General features: G+C 45.7%; 1 protein-coding gene across 8 annotated transcripts in view; it reads right to left on the bottom strand.

Moving 5' to 3' along the window:
* SH3KBP1 (SH3 domain containing kinase binding protein 1) overlaps positions 1–16,636 on the bottom strand; it is a 331,727-nt gene extending 315,091 nt beyond the window's left edge. For 3 of the 8 annotated variants that reach the window (XM_070785420.1, XM_070785418.1, XM_070785429.1), the window contains exon 1: positions 16,308–16,631. In XM_070785420.1, coding sequence (XP_070641521.1) covers positions 16,308–16,311 — 4 coding nt within the window. In that variant the 5' untranslated portion in view covers positions 16,312–16,631. Of the gene's footprint in view, positions 1–16,307 lie in introns of all 8 variants that reach the window. The other 5 variants (XM_070785423.1, XM_070785428.1, XM_070785422.1 and 2 more) reach the window with 5 other exon arrangements.
* Positions 16,637–27,326: the final 10,690 nt, after the last annotated feature.

The following is a 27,326-nucleotide window of genomic DNA, read 5'->3' as shown; positions in this document are numbered from 1 at the left end:
GAGGAGACAGCCATGGTCTTCAACTTGGCACTAAAGGAATGACAGTCCACGGAGCAAGATTTATGGGGTCCCTGTGGTCCCTGGTGGGGCCTCCTGAGCCAGCACATGCCCAGTGCCCTCTCCTCAAATGGTGACCCTTCTCCTGTGCATCCAGAAGCATTCACATTCGAGTCAGGGGTGGGGAGGAGGGAGGAAGGGGAAGGAGGGTGATGTCTAGCTACAACAAATCGGATGTCCTTGTGTTTTCCAGCAGATCAAGTAAAGCAAAGATAAATAAGATATCTCATGATCTCTCCTCAAAAATAAATTACTCATGCCCAACTGGCAGCTTCTTCCCGTTCATAACTATAAACCCAGGGAAGTGATCTCCTGACTGGCACATGCGTGGATTAGTCCAGCCCAGCGTGCTCTTCCCTTTCACCTCCTAAGCAAGAACTCATCAGCTCCAGGCTGAGAGCCAAGATTCCCCAGGACCATGCCTGGGACAATACAGACAGAAGAGACCAGACAAAGACCTAGCAGAGACCAAGGAGGCAGGGCGGCGATAGGAAGGTGCCCACAATGGTGCTGTGGGAGCCAGCAGACTGAGTCTCATGGGGCCATGAGACTGGCAGGCTCCTCAGTCAGCACCACACAAAGTCTTCCCTACCTCACATAGCAAAGTTGGTGCACAGAAATTTGACATATTATCGACTTAGCAACTCCCCTCCCATTATCAGAAGGAAGCACTTGATGGCAGGAGAGAAAACAAAGAAGATTCCTAAAACTTTTAGACAGGGACCTGAGCTAACACAGAAATCAGACGAGGCCCTACCCTTCCCCTTGCCCCTCCCCCCGCACCCCACTCACCCACCTTGTCAAGGAGCAAGGACATTCGCTTTTCCACAGCACTCCCCACACTGGCCCTGGTTTTACTTCTCTATATCCCACCCCTAAAAGGGTTGACTCAGAACTCTCCAGTCATGCTGCACCTTTAAATATCTTTTCCTGCTACGGAAGTTCCACCACCTGGTGCTCTTGACAGGACCACTGATTTTAAAACAGCGACTCCCACGGTACATCCAGTCAAGAGCCAACACACACGTGTCAGCAGCCAAGGTCAACAATGGTCTAAAGAAAGTGCAGCAGACGCTGGTGGTGTTAGGTGCTCAAATGAAATCTCAGATGAGTCGGGAGAGCCTGGGATATTGGAAACTATTGGATTTCTCACTCGAGGGCCAGGCAAACACACGATGGGCCCAAGGTTATCAGATGAAAACCAACATATCAATCCTGCAGGGTGTAACTGGGACATCCAAAGGAGAGTGACCTGGAGTCCATCATTAAAGAGCAGTCCCATCTAGAGGAACTGGTGACCTGCAAAGTTTTAGCAACTTTGTCTGTAAAAGTACTTCTGCCCCATCAAGCAGAGACAATCTGGTTGTAATTTCAGGAGAGAATTCAAACTCTTGAGGTTGGGGGTGTTTGAAGGCCCACTCAGTGGTCTCCTGGGGTGGAGACAGGCTACCCAAGAGCATGAGAACAAAGACACAAGCCTGATTAGCAACAGACTGTCAGTCCCGCTTGTGTCTGGGAGGCAACAGGGCATGGTAGGGAACACGACAAACTGAACCCCCATGCTGGCCCATCTGAACAGACGTACCACGACTGCAGCAAAACAAGAACAGCAGCCCAAGGTTTCCCCAAGACCCAGCATTTCAGAGCAGCTGGGGATCTAAAATGTCATGAGAAAACTCAATCTGAGTCTCAAACATGACATGAGTGGTTCCAGATTTGTAAAACACCTCAGGGCACTTTGAGACAGCTGGTATGACTCTCACAGCTCCAAAGATCCTGAGATTATTTTCTACACTGAATTTCCAGGACACCCCCCACAGCAAGGATCCTTCCCACAACCTTCTTACTCATTAGCCCAGTGTTCTCAGCCCCTGCTTTTGGTCCACACGACTGAGTCCAGTGCTCCATTTTAAGATGCTCTGAATTCACTGGAGAGATAAGTATTGATTTATGTTATTTCCACATTCTGACAGAAGATAAATTTTATCATTTCAGATGATTCAAACTGGGTTATTTTCCAAAATGTCTGTGTATCTCTTAACACTGATATAAATATTTGCAGTTTTCCACCAGAGAGACAGACTCAAGGACTGGTAAATAGATCCCACCATAGTTCTCATGGTCCCTCCTCCTCTCGATGCTGTCTTAGTCTGGGGTGCTAGAAGAAGAATACCATAAACTAAGTTACTTAAACAAACATGTATTCCCGAAGGTTCTGGAGGGCTACAGTTCAAGATTACGGTGCCAGCATGTCAGGTTCTGGTGAGAAGCCTCTTCCTGGTTTCCTCATATGGTGGAGTGGGGTTGGGGACAGAGAGAGGAAGCAAGCTCTCTCTCTCTTCTTGCTACTGCTGCTGCTAAGTCGCTTCAGTCATGTCCGACTCTGTGCGACCCCATAGACGGCAGCCCACCAGGCTCCCCCGTCCCTGGGATTCTCCAGGCAAGAACACTGGAGTGGGTTGCCATTTCCTTCTCCAATGCATGAAAGTGAAAAGTCAAAGTGAAGTCGCTCAGTCGTGTCCGACTCTTAGCAACCTCATGGACTGCAGCCTACCAGGCTCCTCCGTCCATGGGATTTTCCAGGCAAGAGTACTGGAGTGGGGTGCCATTGCCTTCCCATGAAGGTTCCACTCCCATGATCTAATAACCTTCCAAAAGCCCCGCCACCAAATTCCATCACATTTGGGATCAAGGGTTTCAACATACAAATTTTGTAGTAACAAAAACATTCAACATTCAGTTCGTAGCACATGCCCAAAAAATCTGTGAGGGGCAAAAGATACCAGGAAGGTATTTGATCAGTGCACCTACTGTGGGCACAAAATATATGATGAGGGGGTCTTCACACACAAGCGGGCTGTGGCAGTGTGCCAGCGTGGCCTTTTATTGTTGTCTATTTGTAACTCATCTGAGCCTCTACTCTGTGCCAATAAAAACATTCACCACGCATTTAATCCTAGTGATGCTAGTGGTGCTGTTAGCTTTTCTGAGGAAACTACAAGCATAACAACAGGGAAGTGGCCTTCGGGAAAGGAACGCGGCCGACAGAAGATGGACGGAGGACGCTCACTCGTGAGAGAAGACGTGGACCTCAAAAAGTTTTCTTTTGTGATTATTTAGATATGCAAACCCCCAGAACCACAAAGTACAAGAAAACAAAGTCCCATCTTCAGCAAGTTCACCAGCTCTGACAATTTAATACTTTTAAATATCCATGGGCACGAAATGGGAAAAAATGCAGTCATGTGATACAGTAGAGACTATCATCTCCAAGCATCCCTTTCCTCCTTTAGAAATGGAGCCCTTCCCTCCGTCCATGGTAGACATCATAATGCCCTCCCCAATTCCCAGAACCTGTGAGTATGTGATCTAACCTAGCAAAAGGGACTGTGCAGATGTGATTAAGCTTGAGATGAGGGGATCTTGAGATGAGGGGATTATCCTGGATGATCTGGAGGAGACCAGCATCATCACAAGGGTCTTTAAAGGATGGAAGAGGGAGGCTCAAGAGATAGAGAAGGAGATGTGATGATAGACACAGAGGTGGCCAAATGTTGAGCAACATGGGAGCTGCAGAAATGTTTATACTCTGGGAACACACATTGTGAAAACCAATTAGGCATTCTCTTCTAAAGCTCACATCCTCTCTTCAATGAATACGGTGTTCTCTCCTTCATTATTAGTTTGTTCAGTCCTTTGTTGGGAACATGCTGGTACAACCACTTTGGAAATCCACCAACTTGCAAGCCAGCAAAATCACTCCTCGTCATACACCTTTCAAGGACGTATTTCACACGGGCACCTGGAGACAATGATCAGAATGGTGACAGGACACGCATTCACAGTAGCAAAAACTGGAAGCAATGCAAAAGTCCATCACAAGTGAAACAAAAAAGCCACAATGGCACATTCAAACAATGGAAGATCAGACAGGGAAAAGAGATGAAGTACAAAACGAGAAACAGCCAGTCACAAGTCTCTGTGTGGTTTGCATGCTGGTTACATAAAATTAAAACCAAGCAAAACCAGACAAAATGTTTTTAGGAGATACATATGGAAATGATCAAACTAGTTCTTAAAAAGAAGGGAAATATGATTTTTTAAAAGGCTCCTGATGTTCATCTCCTCTCAAGAAGGCAGGGGGACAGGACGGAGCCACAGTGCACATTGAGGGGTGGGCTTATGAGGACTTATTTTCTACCAATGCTTGACACTGTCCACACCCACACGTGGTCTATGTGGATCAAATACCCTCTCAACTTTCAGAATCGGTTCTCATGCACAGCATGCCGTGAAAAGGCCTCAGAGAGCACTGTGTGAAGGAAGGATTCTCACATTGGTTTGAAGAGGGAAGAGATGAGATGACCAAGTAAAGTCAAAAGATTGCACCCCACATCAAGTGTGTGCACCCAGCCGCCTTGCGAGCAACAATGGCATCTCTGAAACATGTCATTGTGTCTCCTATTAGTGTTGATTGAGCTTTATTGGGTTAATTCATCCTTCATTTGTGAATCAGTTTATACTTCCAAATGAGCTTCAGGTTGATACTGCAGGTTTATATTTCCAAATGAGCTAAAAGCAAAAGGAGCATATATCTAGTTAAGTGCCTATTTTTCAAGCCGCATCATTATTACAAAGTTTTAGGCAATTAAAAAAGAATGAAATTCTGACACATGCTATAACATGAGTGAACCCTGAAGACACCACACTAGCTGAAATCAGCCAGATACAAAAGCACAAACGTTGTACGATTCCATTTAAATGAGGTCCCTGGAGTAGTCAAGCAAACAGAGACAGAAAGGAGAACACTGGTTGCCGGGGGCTGGGGAGCAGGAAATGGGGGTGGCTGTTGAAGGGGTGTGGAGTCTCTGTTTTATAAGATAGAAAGCGTTCTATGGATGGCTGGTGGTGACACTTGTACAACAAGGTAAATGTACTTTATGCCACTGAACTGTCCACTTAGAAGCAGTTAGGATGGTACGTTTCACATTCCGTGTATGTCACCACGATAAAAAAAAAAAAAAATTGATGGTAAATTTTCTGTCATGTATATTTTACTCCAAATAAATAAATAAACATTTTTTAAAGTTCAAGGCAAAGAGGGAGTCTTGAAATACCTCCCTGAAAGGAACTCCAGCCTTACTCATCTGAGAAACCCTGTTCTATTTGGTTTCTCTAAGCCTCCAGCAAGGAGGGAGTTTCAGAGACCAACTAACAACTGTTATCTCAGAGAGTTGTCTTCTAACTTGATGTGTGTTCCTCATATGGACACCTTTCCTTCTTTGGGGAGAAACAAAACTTGTTCAAACTAACACTGTCCAGTTTAACTGCTTATTTCATTGTGTGGTTCATGAAATGATCACATCACAATCTCCCAAGTAATTAGGGAAATGAGAATTAACCAAAATGTGTCATTGAGGGAAACTTTAGACATCCGTGTCCCTCTGGTTATATCAGCTCTCACACCTAAAAGGTACTAAATAAAGACTTGTAGAACCTAATCAAATTCCAATATAAATGGCAGTAATGAATCAACTGTCTTGTCTGTCCTGCAGTACAGTCTGGTTATGTTCATAACTTAAAAATGAAACAAAGTGAAAAAGGATTTGGTACCCATTAGTGATCAAGGCTTCCTAATACACTATCATGAAGTTTAGAACTTTCACAGACACTGGACACTTGGCCTTGAAAAGGCATCATAAATGTTCAGCTTCTTTTTGGCCGCCCACGAGCTAGCATCTGACGTGCACTTGGGTGGCTGGGGAGCAAATGCTTTACACAGTGCTGTCCATTCACTCATACTGATGCGTCAAGAAGGCAGAGTTCAAGATGGTTCATCCAGCCTGGATCCTGGGGTTCTAGCCACTCTTATCTGATGTCCTTTGAAGCTAAAAGTCCAGTTTTTTCAAGACAGCATATGACAATGACATAAAGCTAAGCTACGAAGTCACAGCAGGTTACAGTCACAACCTTTCCCTTGTCAGCATGAGACCTGGACCCACAGCCCAGCCAAAAGAGAAGGCCCATTGATGACCCAGCACCTTCAGAACACCATTTCCCCTGCAGTTCTGGGACACTAAAACCCTTTAAAAAGTCAGTCAGGGCGTAAAGTGGAAGGAGGGCAAGAGGAAGGATGGAAAGAAAGAGACAGTAGAGAAGGAAGCAAGTCTCCGAAGGTTTTACCTTTCCCTGTGTATATCCCGTTCTCTCATGCCTGAGCACTGAACCAGGATTCATCGTCTCCAAATGGCACAGTGCAACAGGTACACACTGTGGAACAGCAAAGTCCCACCGGCAGTCTCCTTCAGAGACATCTCCCTCTCTCCCCGTCCCTGTGTCACTTACAGACACACACAGCACATATGGCACAGAAGGGATGACAAGCCATGTAAGCAGTTTCTTGAACTAAAATTGAAAGCAAACACAGGGATGGCACGCACCTTGCCAGTGCGCACGCAGTAATTGACCCTCATGGACGTATCGTCATTATCATCAGCATGGGCCATTCCAGTCACATGGAGGCTATGGAAACAAAGAACCGATGTGGAATGTCACCCTGCCTGCAATCTGGTTTCCTTAAATGATAAAAAGGAAAACGGTGTCCATCCCATCTTTATTTATAATATCAAGATTATGGAAGCAACCTAATGCTCAAATGGTAGGGAAATGGTTCCATAAGCTAGGATTCAGGAACTCACATATTCAGCTACTACAAACACCAGCTTTGGAGATGATTATGGCATAGAAAAAAAAAAACAGGATGTACAATTATATATACTACATATATTAATATTATCTACAAGTATATAGTAAAAAGTCTAAAGATATATATGTTGGTGTTGTTTAGTAGCTAAGTTGTGTCTGACTCTTTGCAACCCCATGGACTGTAGCCCACCAGGCTCCTCTGTTGACAGGATTTCTCAAGCAAGAATACTGGAGTGGGTTGCCATTTCCCTCTCCAGGGCATCTTCCGGACCTAGGGATCAAAGTCACATCTCCCGCATTGGCAGATGGATGCTTTACCACTGAGCCACTAGGGAAGCCCCTAAAAAGACACACACAAAGATACAATGAAAGTGCTTGTATTGGAGTACTGTATGAGCACTCAATTTAAATTGTCCTGCTTCCTATTTTCTGAACTCTATTATAGAGTTACTATTTATAACAAAAAAACTTTTCAGGGTTACAGAATGCTGGAACTAGAAGGAGACATATCCATCCTAGAATCTGCCTCTCCCCTCAGTCAGGGATGGAGCCCCCTGCACCACTGTTGGAGAAGAGGTTATCCTTTAAGACGACTGTCCTCACTGGCAGCGAACCGGTTGCCCAGTGTCTGCGGTGGAGCGGGAGCCATTTCTACACATCCTCACGTGGCCATCTTGACCTTAGAGGACACTAATACACAATGGCTTCATCCACGAAGGAGGTGTTGCTCTCAGCTGAAGATGCTGAGGCAGGGGCAGTACCCTATGGGGAAGGTTTATGGGAAGAACTGGGAGGGCTGTGAGACATGCCGGATTTCAGGAGAGAAAGGGGCTTGCGGGAGAGAATGTGGGCCTAGGGGGGAGGAGACCACAGAGTGGCGGGAGAGAACGGGGGGAGGGGAGAGAAGAGAGGGTTTGAAGGGGAGAAAGTTGGGGGAGAGTTAGGGGACGGGGAGGACGAAGAGTGGGAAGAAAGGGAGCAGAAGGAGGAAGGAAGCGGGGTAAGAAGGGGAAGCACAAACAGAGGGTAAGGGGAGGTCCCCTTAGGAGGAGAGAAGGTGTGGACAGAGGGACCTGGAGGAGAATGGGACAGGGATGGGAGAGACGAGGTGGGGGGGCAGAGTGGGGGAGGCTGTGGGGAAGAGAGAAGGAAAGAAGTGGAGGGGGCAACAAAAGAGGCCTGAAGGGAAACGGGGAATGAGCAGGAGGTGGGTCTCGAATGGGTGGGTGGGCAGTGAGGGGAGAGAGAGGGCCGAGGGAAGAGAAAGGCTGGGGAGAGATGAGAGTGGGGTACAGAGAAGGTGTGGGGAGGGCTGGGGGAGAGAAGGAAAGGCGACCCAGTGAGGGGGAGAGCAAGAGAGGAGAGGAAGAGAAGAGAAAGGGTGGGAGGGTGGAGAGAGGGAGCCCAAGCACACAGCAGCCACAGTCCCCTGCCCCTTCCCCGACATCACTTGGCTCCGGCGGTTAACTCGTCCGGCCAGGCGGTGGCTGCTTTTCACAATGTCTTCATTTCTTCCTCCATTTAAAAACCCACAGGTTCCCTAAAACACCCAGACAATGTCACAACTGCACCCTGCCCCCACGGCGCGCTATCATCAACCCCTCCAAGTGCCCCCAGTCACATCCACGCTTTTTAAGTGGTGCCAACTCAAAAGGAGAAACCAAGTTCAGTTAGACAACTCTGGGTCTCAAAAGGTAAAAATAGCCGTGACTCATTCAGAAGCATAAGGGTGCCCAGCAAAGCCAGGAGCTGTCCCTCAGGGGGGTGGGGGGGGCGGGCTCATCTTTGACAGCTCTAGCACCACACCTCACACCCATCATCCCTTGGTCAAGACAGCCAGGAAGTGTGGGCAATGGGGCACCTTCGCGCATCTGCATTTATAGTACCTGCCCCAAGAGTGGCCCCCAGGCACCCCATCCCAGGGGCAGGGCTACACCCCAGTCAGGACTGTCCCAGCACCCAGCATTCACCTGGCACCAAGGAGGCCCTCCTTAAGAACTCACATGGGACTGGAACCAGGCACTCCCTCCCCTCACAGATGTGGGCACACACCACGCACTCGTGTGTCTCCAGGGTGACACCAACTCCAGGGGACTCAGAGTCACCCTATGGGAACCCGGAATTGGGATTTAACTGGGCGAGCACGTAAACTACCCAAGCAGAAGAAGGCAGCATCCAGAAGGGCCTGCCACAGAAGATGCAGATCCACAGAGAGGCTGGCTACGGGGTGGGGAAAGCAAGCCAGAGCAGACCTTCCCAGCGCTCACCCAAAACAAGGTTCAAGCACCTCCTTCTAGCCCCAGGCACAAAAAGGAGAACTAGCTGGAATAATTAGAGAGGACACTAAGCTAATTAAAGACTTTTCACCCGGGGAGTGGGTATGCGATGGATAAAACTGGTACAGCCCCAAAGGACCAGACCTAGAACTGGGCCCCAAGTTTTCTAAGTCTAGAGGAGTCCAGAAAAATCCAGCAAAAACACCAGGGCTGATGTTTGAGCACTAACTGTTAAGAAGTGGAAGTTTAAAGACCCAGTATTTTCAACTGTCTATATATGCTACACTTGGGTGCTTAAGGGCTTAGATTTGTTATGCAAAATGAGTAATTAATCAGCACTGAAATATTTATAGTCTTTCATCCAAGACACTGAGGAAGAAACAGCAGTATGAACTGAACAGCACTCATCTTGCTCTCTATCCCCTGCGTCTAGGCACAGACCAGCCTCCTGCAGTGGCCCCACCACTTCCCTGGCCCCTGTAAGGAAATAAGCGAAGGCCTTTACAGAGCTTTTCTTGCCAAGTGAATACTGCTCAGGGAGGACAAATATCCCAGGATTTTTTTGTTATCAGTGTTTTTTCCTCCTGAGCCTAACTATAAGCATAGTTTACCAGTGAGGTAAGGCCCATAAGCTGCATTTTGCTTTGCTTAAGTGCCCCCTAATGTGAACTACAGGACTGCCTGTAAGGTATTTATCCATAAAATAATGATCGAGTTGAAAAACAAGCGCTTATCACCAACCAGTTGCCAGTGTACCTTTGCCAGCTGAAGGGACATAAGCAAAGAAATGTGGCATTCCATCAAACCCCCACGTGTGGATTCCAGAGACCAGTCTGGCACCACAGTGTATTCTCCCATGACTGAAATACTCTTAATGGACCCCAGTAATTGCAAAGGAAGTTGCCCAAGCCACTGACTCACAAGTGCTTCAGGATACAGAAGGTAAGTCGCAATTCTCCCACAGGATGAAAGAGATGGATCCAAGGGAGCTGCCTGGAGGGACAAAGCAAAACTGAAGTACCCCACCCCCCAAAGAAAATATCAGCAAAAACCATTATAAAAAACAACAAAACCGTACTTTCTCTTTTCCTGTATTTCTTTGGAATCTTAGCTGGGATCCTTGGGCTTCTACCAAGTGTTCCACTGAAACGGCTGCGTGGTCCAGGAACACCCCTCCAGGGGATGGGGCATGGACTCTAACCTTCCAGTCACAAACTTACAGGGAGGAGTGATGAAGAGTTTTCGAAACAGACAGCAGCACTGGTTGCACAACGCCGTGAATGCACTTCATGCCACGAAGCTGTGCACTCACAAATGGTTAAAATGGCAAATTCTGTTAAATATGTTACACCATAATTTCACAAATAACATGATATACAGACACTGAATTGCATGCTTTAGATGGGTGACCTATATGATATGTGAATAATATCTCAATAAAGCTGTTTTTAAAAAACTTCTCAAGGAAACAGGCTGTTGAAAGCTCCTCACATTGCTGGTGGGGGCAACAGGGCTGGGGGGAGGGGAGATCAGTAGCCTGATATTTACTGAGCACCGATACAGGTGGCTGGTTCTCTCTCAGTGAAAGAGAGCTGGGTTCTGCACCTGGGGGCCCAGGTCACATTGCCTCTTGGAGCCTCAGTTCCACATCTGATGGTGTGGTTGATGGCTGCCAAAGGCCCCACCAGCACTCCAGAACCAGGCACCAATAGGTGGGCAGCAGCAGGACCATTATCTGTCACCTGGCATCTAAGAACATCCCAGCAGGAAGGCAAAACATCAGAGGAGCCACACATGGGAGAGGGAAGTTCAACAACTTCACAATCCAGGTAAGGATAGAAGCAGGGTAAGCTGTGTGAAGACACTTTCCACTCAAAGGACAAAACAGTGACGAAGTGCCAAAGTCCTGCTCTCCATCGACTTCTTGGTCCATTCATAAAACAAAGGCTGTGGCCAGAGAGGAAAATCTTAGGTTCCAGAGCGGCTAGGATGAAGGAAGGGAACAGTGTTTGACCATCTGTGTAACACCCAGAGCTGGCCTCCCCAGCACTTGGGGCCGAATAAGTGTGGAGGAGACTGTGGTGCGCTGCAGGAGGTGAAGCAGCATCTCTGGCCTCTGCCCACCAGATGCCAGCAGGCTGGCTTCCCCCACCAGCTGCCACCCCCAGACACTGCCAAATGTCCCCCCACGGGTTGGGGGCAGAATTGCCCCTGGTTGAGAACCACTGCCAGAGAGAACTTGCTATCTTAAACTTGTAGCTCTTTGTTGAAGCCATGTGACACATGCGGCATTACTGTTCTTCACCCGCTGCTGTGCAGGCCACTGGGAACTGTCAGCAAATAGACCTTGTCAGCACCCTGTGCCTGAGGGATTTTATAGAACTGCACACATACTCCTGGCAGCCAATAGCCTCAGAGAATTTCAAGTAGTAGCTGCACTTGGGTGAGAGGGTTATTCATTTATTCATTCGTTCACTAACATATGGCACTTACCCTATGCCAGGCAATGAGCCAGGATGATGCAGTTGGGGACACCCAGCTAGAGATGAACAGACTTAACACAAGATGAAGTGTTGTAAAACAACCTTTGGAGCAGGCCTCAAAAGAGGAATAAAAGGGTGGTAGGCTGAATAATACTCCACCAAAGAGGTCCACATCCTAATCCCCAGAACCCATGAGTATGCTACCTTCCATGGCAAAGGGGCTTGGCAGATGTGATTAAGTTAAGGATCTTGAGATGGGTAGGGTATCCTCAATTATCTAGGTGGGCACAGTGTAATACAACAGTACTTATAAAATGAAGGCAGGAGGGTCAGAGAAAGAGAGGAGGAAACATGAGGACAGAAGCAGAGGTGAGAGTGATGCGGCCACAAGCCAAGGAATGCAGGCTGTCTTTAGAAGCTGGAAAAAGCAGGGGAATGATTTCATTTCTCAATACTGAGTCATAACTCCAGGAGAGGTTTGTTCCAAACTAGGAGCACATTCTCCTCCTTCTCTGAGGTCCTGTATCAGTTATAATGGCATATTATTTTATGACCAGAGCGCCCACAAACCCATGTACTCTGGACCTCAGCCTTCTCATCTGCAAGGCAATGAGGTTCTACACTTGACCTTGACCATGCATCAAAACCCCTGGAGGGCTCATTAATGCATTAATGCTCTCGCCTTCCTGACTCAGTGAGGGCCAGAGAACTGGTATTTCAAACAGGATCCCAGGAGGCTGAAGCTGCTGACTGGGGGACCACACTCTGAGTACCACTGTATGAGAGATCCTCCTCCTCTCACATTGAAAGGATTCCAGTACTTTCCTGCATTCCATCTCTCCCATTAACAGCTGTGCTGCTTCTTGGTTTTCAGCAGCTTACTCTATCCCTCCGGAATGATTCCAGGTGGAGTGTGCAAGTTGTTCACTCTGTAAAGGCTAAACAACAGCCCCTAGATGGGCTGATATTAAGGAAGTCACCCCCAAATATACCTAGATGGCTCTTATCTCCCCACCACCAAGTCCTACTCTCCGCCCCCACTCATCACGTAGTTCACAAGACCACTCAGTATCAAGTGAGAACACAGATGAAGCAGGAACTTGTCCAAACCACCAAAGTCACCCAATGTCCCTGGGTCCTGGCTTCTAGGACCAACTCTGGCTTCTTCACCAATCCCAGCCTTACTCTGGTTTTCCCCGCTTCTAAGTAAGGTTACTAAGGCACCCAATCAGGACTCACTCCTGCTTCCTAACAGCTCCTAATCCAGAGGAAACCTCTCTCACTGCGATACCCCTGGCATGCCCACAGCACAGGGCTGTTCCACTGCAGGTGGTCCTGGGGGGTGAGGGAGAGGAGGGCAGTGATGGTTCCTATCCAACTTTCAGATTTCAACTCAATCTCCTCAAAGATGCTGTCCTTAACCCTCCACAACCTAATTCAGATCCCACCTCTCTAATCTCCTTTCACAAGACCTACCAGGGTTTATAATTACATATTGTTGTAAGTATTGGACTCTAGCCTACCTCTCCCACTAGAATGAGAAACCCAAGCTTGCAGGTCTGTGTGCTGTGTGTCTGTTCCTAGCACAATGCTGGGCACAAAGCAGGAGGTCAATAAATATCGGAGGGATAGATGGATAAATAGACAAATACTGACCACTGTGTGCAACTGGCTTTAAAACAATTACAAATACAAATGGTGACCAGAGAATATCAATAACACAGTAAGAACTAGAGCTGTCAGAGAAGAAACAAGCAAGATCTGTGCAACCAGGAGGTAGCTGTGATGGCTAGAAGAGGATAAAGTAAAGGTCATTATAGATAAGAAGTGGAGCCTTCCATCTTTAACTCGAGCCTATTTATTGAACATATTGTATTCATTTCAGCTTTAGTTGATTTAACATAAAGCAGTCTGCTGCTGCTGCTGCTAAGTCGCTTCAGTCGTGTCCGACTCCGTGTGACCCCATAGACGGCAGCCCACCAGGCTCCCCCGTCCCTGGGATACTCCAGGCAAGAACACTGGAGTGAGTTGCCATTTCCTTCTCCAATGCATGAAAGTGAAAAGTGAAAGTGAAGTCGCTCGGTGGTGTCCGACTCTGTGCGACCCCATAGACAGCAGCCCACCAGGCTCCTCTGTCCACGGGATTTTCCAGGCAAGAGTACTGGAGTGGGGTGCCATTGCCTTCTCCGTAAAGCAGTCTACCAACACTAACACAATACACTAACCACAGTCCACACTTTGTTGTTACTCTGGGATTCTTTAAACAGAAATCCTTCATGGGGCTTGCAGATCCTCCACGACTCACGGATTTGGGCTGTAATAATATTTGTGCAGTTGTAATTTCAAGAGCCTTTCCCTGCATTTACTGAAGGCATCTTCCTGCAAACTCAGATGGCACATTCTGAGTGCACTTTTTAAGAGGCTATTTCACAACTAACTGGCTTCATTTCAGGGTTTGGGATTTGATGCTCTGCAGTTGTTTTTCAGATCAAAGACTATGTAATACAGCTTTATTGTGTTATCCATCATGGGAAAAATCATTATCAGACTCGATAAGAACGGAAGTGTATCAAATTAATAAACTGGACAAATCTTCTGAAAACCAAAGTGATATGGGGAACTGGAAAGGGGGGTGTGCCTGTGTGTACACACACCTGCTTCAGAAACAACACTGTTAGGTGGCTCCGTCAGAAGACATACAGCATCAATTGTTAAATAACTCTGCTTCATCACAAATACACTGCTGAAAAAACTTTAGAAAACAGCATGTGATATTTACCCCCAAAGTACTTTCAGCATCTCAAATCTCACTCTAAACATTTTAATGAATTAAATGACAGTGTCCATTTTACTTTTAGCACTGCTAAGTATTAACACCTGAAATAACTGAAAATCACTTTCAGCGCCCCCTCTCCCTTTTGTAATGATTACAGTAAAAAAGATTAAACCTTAAAGGGCTATAAACTGCAGAAGCACTTTCTATTTTCTTAGGAGGTTCTGGATAATGAAAATAGTTCAGACTTGAAAGATAAATTACAGGTCTGTTTCTTAAAAAGAACTCAGTCCTCTTCCCACTGAGATACAGAAAACACAGTCCAGCCATGAAAGAAGATGCTTGGATCAAACATCTTTGTGTGTGTATGTGTGCAATCCTTTAGGTGACCCACCCAAAAGGACAGATGATCAAAATAGCATTTGGGGTTACCTCAGGAGAAACCAATCTGTTGTGAAAGTAATGGGTGATGTTTCAAGTATATACTTTGTTAACGAACTAAATTATCTTATTAGGTGCCAAAGCAAAACAAGAGTGCCAAGCTAAGTGTTTTGCCTTCCACTACCCCCTCATTCATTCATTCATTAAATATTTATTTAGGGACTACGCTGTGCCAGGCACCAAAGAAAACAGTGCTGAACAAAACAGCACAACACAGCAACGTCCCCATGTTCATGGAGCTTACTGTAGGGGACAGAATGTTAAACTCAAATAAATACGTAATAGTGCTATTTTTTTAAAAGTGCTATAGGAGAAAGGGTAACAGAAAGGAACTAAATTAAACTAGGAGTGGTGCAGGGATCAGAGAAGGGCACTAAGAAAAAAGTGACATTGAAGTTGAGAAGCCATCAGATCGTCATCACTTCTGGAAAAGGAAACCCATTTCTGGAAAATGACCACAAATGGGATTTGAACTCTCAGCAACTGCCCGGGTTAAACCTCTCCTTTTCCAGTGCATCTGTCTTCACCACTAACTACTGGCCATTCACTGTCTGACTCACCTACCTAAATACTATGACCTGAACCCAGAAAGGTCTCACTTCATTATGATTTATTAAAATCTACAGTCTTCCTATACTTGGCCTAGAAACACCTCAAAGTAATGTGCCAGAGGCATGAAAAACAGACTGCCTACCACCAAGAATATTACCTGGGTGGCCCAAACGTTTAACAGCCCTGGCAATCTCAAGTCCATTGCCCAATAAAGTGCCAGTTCGTCTGGGCACCGTGGCTTCAATACTCTGGGGTCTATACCAGATGGGACCCAGGGGACCTAACAGTTTGTTGGCTACTTAGAACTGATCTTTGACCAGTAAATCAAGGACTATATCACCCTTTCCAGTTCCCCAACCCTGCAGACTTAGAGGGTGTGGGAAGTGGCCTTTGAGCATCACCAAGCAGAGAGCTTGCCAGACTGGAGGGAGGCAGGCTGGCAGAGAGGGGGTCAGGGCTGGGAGGAAGAGGGACGTCAAGGGAGGCGGGTCAAGGCGCTACAGACCCTAGGACTGCACGCCAGCCCGGGTAATGGGGCGTTTCCCGCCACCCCCCACCACCACGTCAGCCCCCGGCAAAGGCACCCGGGCCCCCGCCGCCTCTGCAGCGGGGCCAGGCGGGAACCGCAAGCGGCGCGCAGGGCCGGAGCCCACCAGCTCCCTGTACCCCCGCCCTCAGCGCAAGGAAGGCGCGCTGGGGGCGAGAAAATGGCCAAGACAAAACTCTCCCCGCCCACCCGAAAAGCCAACCACACCCCCTGCATCCCTCCGCGCCAGCCGCCCCGGGCCGGCCCCCGCGCTCCTCCACCCAGGCCCCCGCGGGGTTCCAGTGGGCGCCCGGCGGGCTCGGCAGGGACGCGGGCGCGAGTGGGAGTGAACAGGAGCGCGCGAGGCAGGCAGGGTGCCCACCCCGGTGTCACTCGCTGGGGCCCTGCCCCTAGGGCGCCCTCCTCAGCTCCACAGTCCCGGGACAGGCGCGCCGCCCCAGGCTGCGGTGAGCACCCGTTCGCCCCCCACTCACCCATTGGCGTCGAGCCGGGCCGGGCCGCCGAGGCAGCGTGAAAGTTAGCGGAGGCGGACGCGGGGGTCAAGGCGCCGGGACCTGGGCGCGGGATTCGGGGCGCTGGTATATGGGCGCGGGGGTCGGGCGGCTGGGTCGGCTTTTTCCTCTGTAGCGGCGGCCGCGGCGGCTCAAAGCCGCCCGCTGCTGCCTCTGCTGCTGCTGCTGCTGCTGCCCCGGGGCGACTCCTGCTGCTGCTGCATCGCGACCCGCTGCGCCCGGCTGCGCCGGGTTTCCTGCTCCCCGCTAGTGGAAATTGCGAAAAAAAAAAAAAAAAGCGCCACCCAGCCCAGCGCCCAGCAGTCGCGGCCGCGCAGCCCGCTCTCCCCTCCTCCTCACCACCGCCGCCGCCGCCGCCGCTCCTGCGGCTCCGCCTGCCGGGGACGCGCGGCCGCCAGGGCGGGGGCGGGGCTGGAGGGGCGGGGCCAGTGGGGCGGAGCCTTCGAGGGACCGGGCTGGCGCCCGGGGCGTCTCTGTGACTGCTGCGCTCCGGCGCCCCCCTCACCGCCTGCTGGGGAGGGACCCAGCTCTGCGAGGCTGCCCCCCACCCTTGGCGGCTCCGCTAACGCCCCGGGAAATGCCGCGAGACTCCTCGAGACCAGAGGAGGGGAGGAAGGGTCTGAGGGGAGGGGGCGTCCAGGTGGAGGGGCACGTGGAAAGGAGATGGAAAAAGCCGATCCCAAAGGTGCAACGTGAGGTGGAGGACAGGTTGGGGGAGGGGAGACCGTGGGCAGGTGAGGGGCTGAACACCTGCTGAGGGTGATGACAGGTAATCCTGGGGTGTCGCGGCAACCCAGAAGGCTTCACAGAGGGGGCTGTTAGGAAGGAGAAGGGGTTTATTCTACGGAGGGAGAGAAACGCTGTTTCCCTTCAGTGCAGCGTGGGAACGGCAGGCCAGGCGCGAGTTCGGCTTGTAGGAGGTGGTGGGATGGAGACGCAGAAAGAGAAGTGAAGCCAGAGGGCTGCATCGCCACACACCGACCCTCATACGGACTCCTAACCCAGCACCCCCCTGCCTGAGTCAGGTGGGATTCACTGCTCAGCAATGTTCCCAGGTTTTCATGTTCCCAGGAATCCACTGAGCCAATTCCCCACCAACAGGCAACGTTGTGCCATACTGAGCTGATCCCCAGATCAGGGCAGCCTACCCTTGAGTGGGCACTAAAATGAAAACAGTGAATTTATGTTAGTTCACAGGTAACTCACAAGCTCCTTCTGGAGTCCTTTCACTACCACACCTTTCACCATACTCTGACATCCACCACATTCATTTACCAACTCGTTATTTCCTTTTCCCTTTCCACCATCTGGTGGTAGGAAGAGATAGTGAAATAGATGGGAGACATTCAGGAAGAGAGAAAATAAAGACAATAAAGAAATTACATTCAAAGAAACTAAATAATTGACCACTGAAAAATGGAGGAGACCGAGGGTTAGTGGATCCACAAGTGACAGAAACAGACCCCTTACCAAATACAGGCTTGTCTTCATGCCTCAACAGTAACGTTGGGGCTGCTCTGGTAAATCGGTTACATCCTGGGATTTCTACAGAAAGATGTACTTAGAACCATTTCATTCGCTTAAAACAAACCAAAAAACCCTTCAAAGTCAGGGTCTTACCAACAAGAAATCAGTAGCTTCATCTTTCTAATACTTTCTGTGTATATCAGAGCAATCTAGACAAGAGACTAATCAAGGAGAAGACCCATCCAACACAGCTGCTTAGAAGTGGTAGTGACATCAGTGACAGACTCCTATGAAAGGGATTAAAGAACGTGGAAGTTAAGAATCTGAAGTGTTGAAGGCACAGATGAATGTTCAATTAGACCTGCTCCAGGCACCATGGCATCTCACTCATTGCATGCCTTGGCATATCAGGGCGATGAGACCTTTTGATATGATCTTAGAGTTGACAAAACACTGAAACTCATAAAGCCTGGCTAAAACTCAGTTACTGGGAATTTTCTTGAACCCTACCCTTAAACAGCAAACTGGTGGTTGAACTCTGTAGGGCTGAAAAAAAAAAAAAAAACACAGCAGTGTGTCTTATGCCCTGCTTAATTTTATTCACTTCTGTCCTACTTAGAGAAGACAGTCTTTACTTCTCCCAGGTTCACACAGGCAAAGACAGATGACCTGAACTTTTGTGGCTTGTTTTGGTTCTGGTCTATTTCAAGACATGTTTGAATTCTTGAACCAGAGTCCTGTGTTCTAGGTACGTCAAGACAGACTCCTTGATCTAGGTATGTTTCCTGCATGAACAAATTTGTCATTTTATCACAGAAGAAAAACTGATAGCAAGACAACGTTTTTGAAAATTCCTGACCTGTGCTCTAATTTTAATGCCTTAAGTAAACTAAGTTGTATCAGTTCTATCCATAACACTATAGACTTTTTCCATTTTGAATTGCTCTAAATTACAAAGATGGACATACTTTCCCTTTCAAACACACCTATTGTTTGGTTCTTCTAAATTGTCCCTATTGTCCTTTTATTTCTCCTTTGAGAAACTTTTGCTGACTAGCATAAGGGAAGTTAAAATCAAGATTTGAATCCAGCTGCTGACAAGAGTAGATATGTAATTTCTCATCCTGCCTCCCTCTTACAAGAGTATTTTTTAACAGAATAGTTAGTGCACTATTTCAAATTATGTCAGTTCATCCCATGAAGATGACTAGAGAAATACAATCAGATTTCATACCACATCTTTGTCCCACTGAACTCCCAGTTCTACCAGGATAGATGATGCATTTGGGGGAATGGGGAGTAGCTGAACTGTCACACATAGACTGAAAAGGCCCCATTGTGTCGCTCGGTGGTGATAACATTTTGGGTGCAGTAGAAGGCATTGAGCCTCTGCCCATGGAGTGCTCACAGCCTGTCCTGCTCACACTCTTGGACTTGACATCTGTAATTTGCATGTGATGAATGATACTTTGCTTTGATAACCTTTAATATCAACTTTACATTAAATATAACTTACATGCAGAGTGCTTTACAAAAGACAGTCATTATCCTGTGCTTCTGATGAGGTTTATGGAGAGATATAAAAACTTCATGGTGCCAGAAAATAGGAAGTGGTCAATAAAAATGATGGGGCAAGTCAAAAGGGCTCCAAAAGAGCTCCCAAAGGCCAAAGCTGGAACAGTCCAAGTAACAAAAGAAATAACAATTTTATTGGATTATGACCCAAAGAATAAAAGTCTTATCTTTAAGTCCCTAAAGATATAAATAACAGACAAAATAAGTAAATATGTCAGAGAGAGTGGCCAAATCTTCCTTACTGAGGAATTCCAATTAATAAATGGAAAGAAATGTGGGAAAGAGAAAATCACCATTGAGAACACCACATTAACATTTACAGTGAACACAACACCCCTCAAATTCTCAAAAGAGCAGGTACAGGTTTAAGAAAGAACCCTGTAGATAGCATGGTAAGCGAGCAGTCAGAGTTCTGTGCTCACATTTTTTTTTTCTTTTTTTTTCTTTTTTTGTTATTTTTTTCTTTTTTTTTCCCTACACTCACATTTTTGAGGTAGGCTTTTCCCGCCTTCCTTTGCATCATGCACGCTGGGTTAAAGGTCACCTGCCCAGATCAAGTCACAGAAATAACTTCTCTCTCTATGTGGCCGACTCCACTTGATAACCACGCATAGACTGACCCATTCATTGCCCATTTTATCTTTTTCATTGAATTATTTGCAACAAATCTAACAAAATTGGTTTTATCAGCTCTACAAAGATAAAAACTACTCAGAGAAGCAGATCATTTATAAAACTGAACCATGATTGGAACTTCCCTTGGGGTCCACTGGCTAAGACTCCACATTCCCAATGCAGGGGGCCTGGGTTCAATCTCTGGTCAGAGACCTAGATCCCACATGCCTCAACTAAGAATTCGCAATGCTGCAACTAAAGATCCTGCGTACCACAACTAAGACACGACATAGCCAAATAAATATTTTTTAACAAAAACTAAACTATGATTATTTTTTACAAAGTTTGTAGGAAAGGCTTGCTTTGTCAAAGAATACACAAGAAAGTAAAGGGAAACACAAAGGAAGTAAGTAGGAGATGAAATGTGCTGTCCCATCAGGCTGTAACAGGAATAGGTGTCCTTGTTAACAGATCCAAAGAATGCCTGCTTAACTGACTTCAAAGTTGATCAGTGAGAGGAACTTGCATCTGAAACACACAAGAGGAGCCCCATTGTAGACTAATTTGCCAAGAACATTTTCCATCCCTTTCACAGCATCACTTTGTCTAAGAAAATAGCAAATTGGGAAGACAGTCCTAGGAGATTAACACACAATATGGTTTCCACTATTTTCTTCCTACTCTACCTGGCCCCCTTTCCCCCAAGATTACAAGGGGTTCTGTGTAAAGAAGGGCATTTTCACAATTAAAAAGTGAATCAAGTGACATTCCCCAAAAAGTTCCAAAGGCACTTGGCATTAATTTAAGATCATGTGTGTGAAATATACATTGTAATAAATATATACAACTTTAAATAGAGTAATTGGAGTTTGACATCAGAATAAATCATCCTGACAGGGCAATTTTTTATAATGGGAGCTAATCAACAATAGGGGCTTCCCCAGTGGCTCAGTGGTAAAGAACCCCCCTGCCAATGCAGGAGGCACAAGAGGCACAGGTTCAATCCCTGGGTTGTGAAGATCGCCTGGAGGAGGAAATGGCAACCCACTCCAATATTCTTGCCTGGGAAACTCCATGGACAGAGGAGCCTGGCAGGCTACAGTCCACTGGGTCGCAAAAGAGTCAAGACATGACTGAGCAACTGAGCACACACACATATAGGGAACACAGATGAGGATATGAAAGAAAGATTTTGTTAGCTGGTTTGGAGTAGATGAAAAGATGAACCAAGTGCAGGAGGAAGTCATTGGGGATGAGGAGAAGATTCTGAGTTCAAATTGGAATACAAAAGGGAATGAAGCAGTCACCCACGCTACAGCATAGGTGATCCTTGAAAACATCATGCTAAGTGAAAGAAGTCAGATGTAAAAGGACATACAATCATGTGATTCCATTTACAAGAAATGTCCAGAACAAACAAGTCTAAAGAGACAGAAAGATGATGAGGGGCTGGAGGAATTGGGGAGTGACTACTAATGGGTACAGAGTTTCCTTTGGAAGTGACAAAAATGTTTTGAAATTGATTGTGGTCATAGTTGGACTTAGATGGGAATACCAAACCACATTACCTGCCTCCTGAGAAACCTGTATGCAGAACAAGCAACAGTTAGAACTGTACATGGAACAACAGACTAGTTCAAAGCTGGGAAAGGAGTATGACAAAGCTGTATATTGTCACCCTGCTTATTTAGCTTATATGCAGAGTACATCATGTGAAATGTCAGGTTGGATGAATCAGAAGCTGGAATCAAGATTGCCAGGAGAAATATCAACAAGCTCAGATATGCAGATGATACCACCCTAATGGCAGAAAGTGAAGAGGAACCTTGATGTGAAGATGTGATGTGATGTGAACCAGAAAGTGAAGAGCCTCTTGATGATGGTGAAAGAGGAGAGTGAAAAAGCTGGTTTGAAACTCAACATTCAAAAGACTAAGATCATGGCATCCAGTCCCATCACTTCATGGCAAACAGAAGGGGAAACAATGGATACAGTGACAGACTTTATTTTCTTGGGCTCCAAAATCACTGCAGATGGCAACTGCAGCCCTGAAATTAAAAGACACTTACTCCTTGGAAGAAAAGCTATGACCAACCTAGACAGAATATTAAAAAGCAGAGACACTACCGACAAAGGTCCGTCTAGTCAAAGCTACGGTTTTTCTAGTAGTCATGTATGGGTGTGAGAGTTGGACCATAAAGCCGGCTGAGCACCAAAGAATGGATGCTTTTGAACTGTGGTTTTGGAGAAGACTCTTGAGAGTCTCTTGGACAGCAAGGAGATCAAACCAGTCAATCCTAAGGGAAATGAATCCTGAATACTCATTGGAAGGACTGGTGCTGAAGCTAAAGCACCAATACTCTCCTGAGAAGAGCCTTCTCATTGGAAAAGACTCATGCTGGGAAAGATTGAGGGCAAGAAGAGAAGGGGGAAACAGAGGATGAGATGGTTGGATGGCATCACCGACTCAATGGACATGAGTTTGAGCAAACTCAGGGAGATGGTGATGGACATGAAGCCTGCTATGCTGTAGTCCATGGGGTCGCAAAGAGTCAGTCACGACTTAGTGACTCAAAAACAACATCTATAATTATTGCACTAAACTCTACAAAGATAATAGAAAACTGTTGGATTATATACTTTAAAATGGGTGAACTGATAGTACATAAACTATATCTCAACAAAGACGGTTTTATATATATAAAAGAGTGATAATGGGGGCAGAGTTTCTGTTTGGGAACAGAAAAAAGTTCCAGAGATGGAGGGAACAATGTGAAGGTGCTGTGCATTCACATTGTTCATCTGAACTGTCCACTTAAAGATGGTTACAATGGTAAATTTCATGTATATTTTACCACAATAAGAAAAGAAAGTGTTACTGCATTTGTAGAGCCTGATAGGGATGGTTCCCCCTGTGTTTTGTCCTGTCCATTAACAACTCCACATTGCTTCCCAAACAGAACATCAATACTGCAATAACTGCTACCCCATTACCCTCAGCATCACTTCTTCAGGCTTCAGAGAAACCACATCCAGCGGCCTGAGCTGAGGGTGATGAGCCATAGCCACCCACCAGGTTGTCAAGCCCCCAGCGCACACAGCCAACCCAGATGGGTCCTCAAGCCCCAGACACCATAAGACTTAGTGGAAAAGTCTCTGAACTAGGCCCCCAGTTACAGGTATACTTCACTTTATTGCACTTTACTATGCTTCACAGATACTGTGTTTCTTACAAAGTGACAGTTTGTGGCAACCCTGCCTCAACCAACTCTATTGGCCCCATTTTCCCAACAGCATTTGGTCACTTTATGTCTCTGTGTCACATCTGTTGGAGAAGGCACTGGCGACCCACTCCAGTACTCTTGCCTGGAGACTCCCATGGACAGAGGAGCCTGGTAGGCTGCAGTCCATGGGGTCTCAGAGTCAGACACGACTGACGTAACTTAGCAGCAGCAGTCACATCTGTGAAATCATTACAATAACTGAAACTTTTTCATTATTGTTATATTTATTATGGTGATCTTTGATGTTACTAGGACTTGCTGGAAGCTCGATGATGTTTAGCATTTTTTAGAAATAAAGTATTTTTAAGTTAAGTTATGTACTTTTTTAGACATAATGCTATTGCACACTTAATAGACTTTAGGATAGTGTAAATATAATTTTATATGCACTGGGAAACCAAAAAAATGTGTGTGACTCATTTGATTACACTATTCACTTTACTGCTATGGTCTGGAACCCAACTGGCAATATCTCTGAGGTCTGCCTGTAATAAGGTAGCATGAAACCCTTTTCTGGCACAACTTCTTGTTATACAGAGCCCATCAAATCAAGTTCCTCTCCTCAAAAATAATTATAGGCCAGCCAGAGGCAAAAGTGGGAAGTATATCAAGTTCATCTTTGTTTGGCTTTTTGTCTGTTTTTCTTTTTTTCACTTTTTTATTGAAGTATACTTGATTTACAGTGTTGTGTTACTTTCGGGTTTACAGCAAAGTGAGTCAGTTACATGTATTTTTTCAGATTATTTTCTATTACAGGTTATTACAAGATATTGAATACAATTCTCTGGGCTCTGTGGTAGACCCTGTTGTTTATGTATTTTATGTATAGTACAATAGTTTACTAATCCCATACTACTCTAATTTATCCTTCCTCCCACCTCCTCTTCCCCTTTGGTAACCATAAATTTGTTTTCTGTATCTGTGAGTATATTTCTGTAAGTGATGTTGGGAAAGCCAGGCAGCTTCATGTAAATCAATGATATTAAAACACTCTCCTTGCACCACATACAAAAATTAACTCAAAATGGTTTAAAGACCTAAATATAAGACATGACACCATAAAACTCCTAGAAGACAATATAGGCAAACATTCTCCATCATAGCAATAATTTCTTAGATCAGCCTCCCAAGGCAGAAGAGATAAAAACAAAAATAAACAAATGGGACCTAACCAAACTTAACTTTGGCACAGCAAAGAAAACCATCAAGAAAACAAAAAGACAACCAGTGGAGTGGGAGAAAATATTTGTAAACAATGCAAACTTCCAAAATACATAAACAGCTCATACAACTCAATATCAACAAAACAACTGAATCAAAAAAAATGGGCAGAAGAACTAAACACACATTTCTCCAAAGAAGACATACAGACCCCACATAAAAAGATGCTCCAACATCACTAATTATTAGAGAAATGCAAATCAAAACCACAACGAGGTGCCACTTCACATGGGTCAGGATGGCTATCATCAAAAAGTCTACAAATAATACATGCTAGAGAGGGTGTAGAGGTGCCACACTGTTGGTGGGAATGTGGATTGATGCAGTCACTAAGGAAAACAGTATGGAGGTTCCTTAAAAGACTAAAGATAGAGCTACCGTAAGATCCAGCAATCCAACTCCTGGGTATATAGTATATATCTGGAAAGGAAAACTCTAATTTGAAAAGATATATGCAGCCCAATGTTCATAGCAGCAGTAGTTACACTAGCCAGAATATGGAAACAACCCAAATGCTCATCAACAGACAATTGCTATAAGATGTGAGATTTTAAATATATGTACATATATATATATATATATATATGTCAGACAAAGACAGATATTGTATTACTTCTATGTGGAATCTAACAAAATATGTCCAATAAGTCTATATACAGCTTAAGGTGTGGTTCCCAGCGCAGCGCTGTGGTGGCGCATGGGAAGCTAACCATGCACAGTGTGGACACCTCCCCGGATCTCCCAAATCAGGAACTCCAAGGGGCCCCGGTGATCTGAGTTTGAACCAGTCCTCCAGGGAATTTTGATGCAGCTCAAATCTGAGAACCTCACTGGACCTCAGCATCCTGGAGCCCAGATGACCCATGTGGTCACGTGACTACTGATTCTTAGAGATGAGAGGGGGCTCAAGGGAGCTACCAGTGACACACACCTCTGAGCCAGGAAAAGAGATGTGGTGCTTCTTATCATTATGAGAGTAATGCCTGTTCATTTTTTTTAAATTTTTTGTGATAAATATATAGTATAGAAGGTGAAAATCTTCCATAAGTTCACAGTTTTTGGTTATTATGGAGATAATTGATCATCACTTACCTTCTGATGGAATGTTCCTTTTGGCATTTTCTAAACATGTAATGATACTAAGATATATGAAAATTCCCAAACTATAACTGTTTTTTTTTGAGTTGGTAACTCTCTAGTGCTCTAATGATAGAAACTGAGAACCTTGGGAAGGGAGGACTTTTTTCTTGGATGAGTCCCAAAACACCTTTTATTTTTCTTATAAATTTGATTGTGAAATATTAAACCTGTCTGGAACAGAACTTTTTGAGAACATATTTCATAACCTTCTGGGAATAAGTTAGAATTCCTGATGAAAATGCTTAAGGAATTCTCTGATTCTCTTCAATGAGCAAAGCTCTTTTCGGGGAAACTAGCTACCTCCTTGCCCTCCCACCCTCTCCACTGACCTCAGGTCAGAAGTCTAGTAATCTTTAGCTTGACATTCTCCCCCCAACCACCACCACCGCAAAATCTAATGATGATCATCTATCTAACCAGTTGTTTCCCAGAAAATGTCCTGAAAAAAGGGGAATCTTGAAACTTCTCTTGTGTTCATAATTAAATTTTCAGAAAAGTTTTATATATGCCTCGGTCTCTCCTAACTGTAAACACCACCAGTAGCCTATCATATAGACACTAGACCTTTCTCAGCACCCAAATAAAGGATTAAAAAGGTTCAACCTTGCAAAAACCACCACAATATTGTAATTAGCTTCCAATTAAAATAAATAAATTTTAAAAAAAGATTCAACCTTACACAAAAACACAGTGTGCTACCTACCTCTTGAATACCTAGCTTAAGATAATCACTACCTTTTATGCAGAAGCAGGGAGCTCTGATACTCTTCCAAGGTGACTCAGTGGTAAAGAATCTGCCTGCCAATGCAGGAGATGCAGGTTCAATCCCTGGGTCAGGAAGATCCCCTTGAGTAAGAAATGGCAACCGACCCCAGTATCCTTGTCTGGAGAAGCCCATGGACAGAGGAGCCTGGCAGGCTACAGTCCATGGGGTCACAAAGAGCTGGACACGACTAACCATGCACGCAGCAGCAGCTGATACTCTTTTATCCTCTTTTACATTCTTAGGACAACAGTGTAAGATGTTACTATCCCGCTTTACAGGTGAGGAGACTCAAGTTCAGAGAAGCTAAATGCCTCATGTCCCTTAGCAGGGAGGTCTGGCAATGTAAAGACAGCTTCTGATTTCATTAGAAACTAGAGTTGTCTGAAATTGAATGAAACGATCCAATTTTTTTCATAGTTTAAAATTCCTATGCAATGGCCTTCATATAAAATGTAAATAGATTCTTGAGAGTGCTTTGCTTGGTATGAAATTTGTATATATACAAAATGCTTATGACATAACAGCAAGTGACAAAACACAGAATACATCCGTATCTTCACATGTCCTCTACTTATAATTGCCTTTTAACTTAGAAAATACATTAAAACTCTGGCAGTAAATAGTCCAAAAGATTAAGAGGTCATTTAGGAATCACATGGCAGTATTTGGTCCTTTTCCCTTCTATTTTCTGAGCCAGAAGAGGATGGGGCTGCAGCCACTGGCCTGGGAATGAATGATTCAGGCTTCACCAGGGACTAACTGGCTCTCAGTACTGGGAGCTTTCTGAACCTCTCTATGCCTCAGGTCCCTCATCTGGAAAATGGGTTGGCCTGAGACTATAATGGGCTAATGCTTGCCAAGTGCTTAGCCCAGTGTCTGACACTGTTCCAGATTTTCTAGAATGAGTATAAT

This window comes from Bos indicus, chromosome X, assembly GCF_029378745.1.
Source record: "Bos indicus isolate NIAB-ARS_2022 breed Sahiwal x Tharparkar chromosome X, NIAB-ARS_B.indTharparkar_mat_pri_1.0, whole genome shotgun sequence".
Lineage (NCBI taxonomy): Eukaryota > Metazoa > Chordata > Mammalia > Artiodactyla > Bovidae > Bos > Bos indicus.
This window is presented reverse-complemented; position numbering and strand designations above follow the sequence as displayed.